The 8,409-nt window shown below is 42.8% G+C and overlaps 1 protein-coding gene across 2 annotated transcripts in view; it reads left to right on the forward strand.

The window, feature by feature from the left end:
* The window catches only part of SLC6A6 (solute carrier family 6 member 6), a 138,985-nt gene that overhangs the window by 94,142 nt on the left and 36,434 nt on the right, over positions 1–8,409 (forward strand). For both annotated transcript variants that reach the window (XM_069083861.1, XM_069083862.1), the window contains exon 6: positions 1,280–1,412. In XM_069083861.1, the coding sequence (XP_068939962.1) occupies positions 1,280–1,412 (133 nt within the window). The remainder of the gene's footprint in view (positions 1–1,279; positions 1,413–8,409) is intronic.

The raw sequence follows: 8,409 nt of genomic DNA on the forward strand, positions 1-8,409 counted from the left end.
CCTGGGGGGGAGGTGTGGGTTGGTGGGGAACTCTGGAACTCGAGGGGTCTACCCATCTCAGCTTCCCCAGCAGCACTGCCTCTGGTGTATTTGTGTATCCTGTCATTTAGTCTATTAGCTATCTGCATATAGGCATACCTCATTTTCTTGCCCTTCATTTGTTGTGCTTTGGAGATATTGCATTTCTTTTCCAAATTGAAGGTCTGTGCCAATCCTGCACAAACAAGTCTAGCAGCACTTTTTCCAACAGCATCTGTTCTCATTGTTTCTATCACATTTTGTTCATTTTCAAGATTTCAACGTTTTGATTATTATCATATCTGCTATGGTGATCTGAGATCAGTGATCTTTGGTGTTACTATTGTAAATTGTTTTAAGGCACCATGAATCATGCCCACACAAGGCAATAAACTTAATGGATAAATGTCATGTGTTTTGACTCCTCCACTGACCTGCTGTTCCCCATCTCTCTCCCTCTCCTCAGACCTCTTTATTACCTGAGATACAACAATATTGAAATTAGACCAGTTCATGACCCTACAATGGCCTGTAAGTGTTCAAATGAAAGGAAGAGTGATACACCTATCTCTCATTTTAAATCAAAAGCTAGATATAATTAAACTGAGTGAGAAAGGTATGTCAGAAACTGGGATAGGCCAAAAGCTAGGCCTCTTGCTACAAACAGCCAAGTTGTGAATATAAAGAAAAAGTTCTTGAAGGAAATTAGAAGTGCATTTTTTTTTTAGCAATAAAGCATTTTTTAATTAAGGTATGTACATTTCCTTTAGATATAATACTATTGCACACTTAGACTCTATTATAGTGCAAGCATAACTTTTATATGTACTGGGAAATCAAAAAATTCACGTGACTTGCTTTATTGCAATAATCACTTTATTGTGGTAGTCTGGAAACCAACCCACAATATCTCCAAGGTATGCCTGCAATATGAAAAGCATGTTAATTGCTCCTTTATCCAAGTTATCCCTAAATGTGTTAACCAGTGAGGGCCAACCACAGATCCCTGGGCCATCCTGCTGGAGACTTCTATAATTTTGAGTCTGGTCCTTCGATCAGTGTTATCATTGAGTACACATCACTCAGTCTTTCACCAACATGGATGAGCAAAACTCAAAAGTGTATACAAGAGAACCTGGGTGGGCTCAGAGGCTTGGCAGGCATCTTGAGGATGGTCCCAGAGACTTCACCGCGTTCCCAGCTGGCCACGAGCATGAACTGACTTTTCTCTCTGGCTCTGTTTCTCTCTCACACCTTAAAGGCGAAAAGTGTTGCAACTGTCCAGCGGAATTGATGAGGTTGGCTCTTTGAAGTGGGACCTGGCCCTCTGCCTCCTCTTGGTCTGGATAATTTGTTTCTTATGCATTTGGAAAGGAATCAAGTCAACTGGGAAAGTAAGTCATGCTTGGTTTCTGTGTTTGTTTTTGTTTGGGGTAGGGGTCTCCTAATTCATCCCCTACCCCACCTTTATAAAATTACTCTCTAGAACTGACTGTTGAGGAAAGTCATTTTAAGTCAACATTCTCTGTAGAAGAATCAAAGGTAAAGAGTGACAGGCATTTGGTATTCTCTTCCCTTAGTTTCAGTGAATGCCCTTCTCCTACCAATCTTACTGGTGTCTGTGCTGCAGAGCCTTAGCACAGCATCTGGTGCATAGTAGGCCTTCACTCATTGAGCCCTCAGAAAAGTAGTGGCTTGGGGCAGCGAGGTGGCGCAATGAGTAGAGCACTGGCCCTGGAGTCAGGAGGACCTGAGTTCAGATCCAGCCTCAGACACTTAACACACAAAATCTAGCCATGTGACCTTGGGCAAGTCACTTAATCCCAATTGCTTTCCAAAAAGCAAAAAAAAAAAAAAAAGTAGGGGTTGGTTGTTTGGCCACTTAGCCAATGCTCACTTTCATTGTTTCTTCTCCCTGGGACATTTGCATGTTGATCGGGGACTAAAAAAATAAAAGGGCTTGAAGATAGCTAAGGGTAACTTTTCTAGTAGAAGGGTGGCTGAGCTGGGGGGAATGGCAATGTCTCAGGGAAAGTCAGGCCTTTCTAGTGCCCCTCAGATCACCCAATACATGGGTGAGTCTAGACTTATTAGTTCCAGTTCTCCGGCATATTTTGGAATGGCCAGAATCGAGAATAGGGGTTCTTAAACAGAAGGGATTTCAGAATAGATTTAAAGGATGTCTGTGAACTTGGGTGGGGAAAAAATATTTTCATCTTCACCAGCCTTAAAGCATTTCCTTCAATTATTTAAAAATGTGATTCCAAGGATGGGTCCCTAGAACTCTTCAAACTGGCAGAGGTGTCCATGAAATCACAAAGTTTAAGAGCACCTGCATAGTGCAGATTCCTAGACTGTCAGTTTCAAGGACACTGCCTCATATAATCCAACTTTTCTCTAGATAAAGGAATCCCCACAGTATCTTGAGGAGAGACAACTCTGGAATCAAATCACCTGGTGTGATATCCTGTCTCCCATGAACAAATTTAATAACTCCATACTTCAGTTTCCTCATTTTTTAAATGTTAATATCACTTCTATGATAACTGACAGGTGGTCAGCCAGATTCTGCTTAATCATGTCTAGTGATGAAATGCTCACCACCTCACAAGACAAATTTATGTGTTCTCCAGATTTTCTTCATAAAATTGGATAGTGCAGTAAAGGGTTATTATAACTCTTGTCTTTAAGGTACCTGGTTCTTTCTCTTGCTTTGTGGTTGATGTGCCACAATCCTTGGCTAAGGTACCATCCTACCATCCTCTCCATGCCTTAACTTCCACCATGTAGAAAAATAAAAACCAAAAAAATGTTAGATGTTTGGATGTATTTGAAAGAAGGATAAGCTATCCTTCCTTCGATAAGAAAAGCAAATCAGATGCTAGACAGGATGGCCAGATGTCCAAGACAGCTAGACAGTCACTGGCAAAAGTGTGTGATCTTACAACACAAACTGATAGAGAACCAAGATTGGATCCCAGGACTCCCAGTCCAATGTCCTTTCCACTGTACCATCCTCTGCTCCCTGGGGCATTTTCTATTCTTGTCTCCCAGAGGTAAGGGCGTGGTTCCCACATACATGGCAACCTCTAGGAAGAAGAGAACAATAAGTACTTCTGCAGAGCATGGCCAATACAAATATGGGCAGAGTTCTTTGGATTTCCTTGCTCTCAGAGAACAGTAAATCATCTGCCTGTCGCCATCTGGTCAACATGCTAGACCTTTCCTCCCCAAAACCACTAGATTCTCTACAGAATTGTCCCTAAAGCTGTTCTTGGAGGTTTCTAGACTGGCTGAAAGATGTCAGGCTGAATACTGGAATCAGTCTTGTCTCTTCTGCTATGAGAGTCATAGGTATTCAACCTAGTGTCATCTCTTAACTCCAAACTGAGACTCATCCTGATATTGTGTGCTAGGAACAAATGTTTCTTGCAAAGCCACATTTTGAAAATTTTTGAGTGTGTGGGGTAGTGAACAAAGTCTAGAGTTCTGATGTCCGCGTTGTCTGCCATTAACTCATCATAGGACACCAAATTAGTCACTACCTTATCTCTTTTGGTCTCAGTTTCCCCATCTGTAAAGTGAAGATAGAGGATTATTGGGTTTTTACCATTTATCTTAGCTCTCTCATTTGGGATCAAGAGCCGGTATTCATACCTGGGTCCTCTGACAATACAATATTATCAACAACAACTAGCATTTATCTAGAGCTTTAAGGTTTGAGAAACACTTTACATTTGAGCTCCTTAATGCTCATTTGATCCATATTTGCAAAATAAAATGTATATCATACCCATTACACTCTAATAGGGCACTGAAGGATGCCATTCCTCTCCAAGAGCCCTTTAGAAAGCTTCTCTTGTGTGTATGCCTAATGCCATGCTGAGCACTTGGGGAGATGAAAGGCTCCAATAAGGCATGGAAATGTGGCAGAGCAGATATAGGTCTGGATTGGGAGTCATGAAGATCTGAGTTTGAATCTTATCCCAGACATTTACTTACTGTGTGGCTGTGAGCACACAGGATCCTCGCTTTACAGTTGCAAGGAAACTGAGAAGCTTTCTAGCACAATAACATCATTTTACAGATGAGGAAAATGAGTCACAGAGAAGGAAGATGTCTAGTTTCCTTCTCTATAAATGGGGACCATCTTCAGTCATCCTGATCAATATTTAGTCCCTGGACCCAGATGGCTCTGGAGGGGAAAGTGAGGCTGGTGACCTTGCATAGCCTTTCCTCACTTAAATCCAAGTCACCATTTCCCTGATGCCAGGGTCCTCTTCAAAAATGAAGGACAAACACAACTATAAATGGGGAAGTGTTGTGAGGCACCTACCCCACAAGGCAGTGGTGAGGGTCAAATGAAATTACAAACCATAAAATGTTGCTTATATATGGGTTATTATTCATGGTGAAGTTATGACACATACTCTGGCATCTGCTGGAGGCGATTTTGTCTATCTGATTTTGCAGATGAAGAAACAGAGACCCAAGGATTTTCCACAACTTGCCCAGGGTCACCCAAGTACTGAGGGTCAAAGATTTTGTCCCTCTGACTCCAGAGTGAGGGCTCTTTCTACCACCCAACAGTTGGAGCTGGCTTCATTTCCCTCATTTGCCATGTGAGCAGCTAAAGTACCAAGAGATACTTGGCCCTCAGTAAGGCAGCCTCTGATTTGACCAATGAGCTCAGACAACAAATCTCTGCCCCAGGCGAATGACTGGCCACTTCACAGAATGACATGCTTGCTTTGGCAGGCTGGCCATGCAGTTGCTAGGCTCCTGCCTCCTTAGAGGGGTTGATAGTGTACAGGGAAAAGTTCACTGACTTTCAGGATTCTGAAGACATGACTCCTGGTCCTCATTCTCCTTGGACAAGTCCCTTTTTAACAACAGCTCATGTCTAATTTAAAAGGGTAACTGGGTGACACTATTGGTGGCAGATAAGGAAATTGAGGTTCCGGGGGTGGTGGTGGTGGTAAATGACTTATGTGCCCCTACATAGCGAGCTGATAGCAGAACTGGGATTGGACCCAGCTCTTCTGACGCCAAGTCTTGTCACACGGCACCAGCCTGCCCTTAAAGTCCTCACACCCAACAGTGTAGATGATAAGCTCTACTGACTGGCCTCTGGAATAGAGAACAAATGACAGTGGAAGAAGGAAGTCACTAGGCTTTGCTGCCCCTCACTGGTGTGAATTTGTGATTCCCAAGTCCCTACCCACAACCCTTCCTTACCTCACCTTCTGGCAACCTGGGCCTAGGAAATAAGGGTGTGGTTTGACTTTGTGGTTACATATACACAAAAGAATGTGTTTAACTAAGTTGTTTCTTCTCACACCCTAAAGGATTTTCTGGGTTTTTCATAAAAGTGAAAAGAATGCAAAAGGTTACTGATTATGGTAGTGACTGGGGCCCCCCCTCCCCTCTCCCCTTCCCCCAGACTTTGAATTGATCAATGTAGGGAACTCCTGATGTGGAACCTTCCTTTACAAATGCATATTGACAGTTCACCTGAAAATCCTGTTATACTATCAGAGTTACCTGGGACAGGTATATGAGAACATGCAGTGTCAGAACTGGAAGGGCCCTTAGACTATAGAATATTATAGCATGAAGGAGCCTTAGACCAGGGAAGGTTAGAACTACAAGAGGCCTTGAAAATTACAATGATAGAGCTAGGAGAGACCTTAAAATATAGAACGTTAAAGCTTGAAGGAACCTTAGAACAGAGAATATTAGAGCTGTAATAGACCTGGAAAACCCAAATGTTGGAGGTAGAAGGAACCTCCAAATACAAAATGTTAGAACTGGAAAGGGCCTTAGAACATTGGTGTCAAACTCATCCAAATCATCCCTGCAGGCTGCAGATTGACCTAGGACCTATGTCCTTGGTCATTGTCCCATGACCTTGATCCTATGTCCCAAGGTCATTGTCCTATGACCTTGACATATTTCATAGAATCTTCAAATTGGGGAAGCCCATCTGCTAGTTCAAAGGTTCCTAACTTTTTTTTTTCTTGTGTCTCAGACCTCTTTGACAATCTGTTGAAGCCTATGGGACCCCTTCCTTCTCAGAATCATGTTGTAAAATAATTGAAGAAAACTAAATTTTAGTTAGTGGTTAATTAAGCTCAAGATGCATTTTCCCCATGATAGTTTCTTGGGGGCCCCATACCAACACCCCGGATCTATCCTAACCTTCTCTCATCTCCCATTTTACACAGGAGGTAACTGGGTAAGATCAGTACTAAGAACATGGTTCTAACCCCAGCTTTTCCATTATATTAGTCATTATCTTGTGCTAGTAATTTCTTTCCTGTTTCCTGCAGTATAAAGTGAGGGGATGACAGGAGATGATCTCTTAGGTCTCTTCTTGTTCCAAGTGTCTATAATACTCCCATGACTTATCCACCTAATCCCATGGATAGTAACTGGCCAAACCTGGACCTGGAACCCAAGTCTCCTGGCTCCCAAGCCAGTGTTCTTTCCTTTTCGTGTTCCCAGGGTGGAAGCTAGTCCTGTTAAGTTCTCTGCTCTACTGGGCCACATGTATTTAAATTCTAAAGACTTAAAGTACTATGAAGGATTGGTTGATAGAACGGAAAAATACCATGCCTTGTGAAAAGGCCTGATGGGCTTTACACCACCAGTATTGTGGCGCCCCTGGCCTTGGCTTCTCCTGGAACAACTCCCCTAGGACGTATTTAAAAAGCAGGAGAGTAGATCTCAAGAGCTTTCCCTCTTGATCAGCAAATTTTGCAAAACAAAAATATATTTTAAATGAGGCGACGGGGATATAATTACAAAGGGGGAGGCTGTTTGGCTCCAGTCTAAACACACATACGCACAAACACAACACAACAAAAGTGAAAATTTGCAGACCCGTGATCAGCAGCACCCCCCCCCCCTCAGCCCTCTAGAACCACCACCACCCCTCACCCTAGATATTGGCTTCAAGCAGAGTTTGCCTGGCACAGTAGTGTGGGCCCTCGAAGCCTGCAGGCTTTGAAGTGCCTGCCCAGCGAGCCTAAGGTCCATTCATGGCCGGCAGCTATTGTCTTGGGCAGTCTGCATGTCTCCAGGGTTCCTGGGATGGGGCTGGGCCAGAGCTGGCTACTCATGGAGATGGGGAAGCCTGTCTTCAGGAAGGGAGAAGGGGGAGAGGCTTTGGGGGAGTGTTGTTTGGTTATTTTTCTCTGAAACATTTCATAAGTTGATGTAAAACACCCCAGCTGCTCCTCAGGGAGTTATGGGAGTTCCCCTCCCTGGAAGAGCCAAGAAGACTGGAGCTATGGAATCTGATTGCCATAAGGGGCCTTGGAGATCATTTAGTTTATAGCTCAGCGAGGGTGATTTTTTTTTCTTTTTTTAAAATTAATTCATTGATTCAGCAAGACCCAGCACAGTGGTATAGTAAGAACCCTGAACTTGGAGTCAGGAGACCTAGGTTTGACTCCTTGTTCTGTCATTTACCATATGCATGAATGTGGTCAAATTACCATGCTTCTCTGGACCCATTTCCTCATCTATAATTTTACCTATGACTTTATAGTAGAGAGGAATTCCTGGTTCCCAGTGATGCCATTGTATGACCTTGGCCAGGCTTTTTCATTTCCTGGATCTGTTCCTATAAAATGAAGATATTGGACTATATGGTCCCTGAGGTCCCTTCTGGTTCATCTAGAACTTAGAGTCTTAGATAATTGTCCAAGGCACTAAGATGTTAAATAACTTGTCTTTGGCCACACAACTAATGAATGTCTGAGGTAGGACCTGAACTTCCTGATTCCAAGTATAACCTCCCTAACCACCATACATATTGCCTCTCACATATAAGACAGTGGTAATAACACATCTAAGCTACCATACCTCACAAGTTTGTAACTATTAAGACATTAGAGAAATAGAAGCCATGTAAATGATAATAATGGAGAACCCTTACTATATGTCTCAAACCACAGCTTTAGTCATGGAAGGAGATATAAAGATAAATGAGACATTTTGGGTTTTTTTGTTGCTCATTCATTTTGGTTGTGTCTGACTCTTTGTGACCCTATTTGGGGTTTTCTTGGCAAAGATGATGGAGTGGTCTGCCATTTCTTTCTCCAGTTCATTTTACAGATGAGGAAACTGAGGCAAACAGAGTAACTTGTCCAGGGTCACACAGCTAGTGGAGTGTCTGAGGCCAGGTTTGAACTCACAAAGACGAGTCTTCCTGACTTCAGGCCTAGCAGTCCATCTGTTTCACCAACTATCCCCTGCCCATTAGGAGTTTATAACTAGTAACTGGGGGGAAAGTATGGACACATAGCTATAATACAAAAGAAAGAAAGAAGGAAAGAGAAAGAAAGAAAGAAAGAAAGAAAGAAAGAAAGAAAGAAAGAAAGA

Source organism: Petaurus breviceps, unplaced genomic scaffold (genome assembly GCF_028583685.1).
Source record: "Petaurus breviceps papuanus isolate PSGF00001 unplaced genomic scaffold, PetGlider_PUasm1.0 174, whole genome shotgun sequence".
NCBI classification, from domain to species: domain Eukaryota; kingdom Metazoa; phylum Chordata; class Mammalia; order Diprotodontia; family Petauridae; genus Petaurus; species Petaurus breviceps.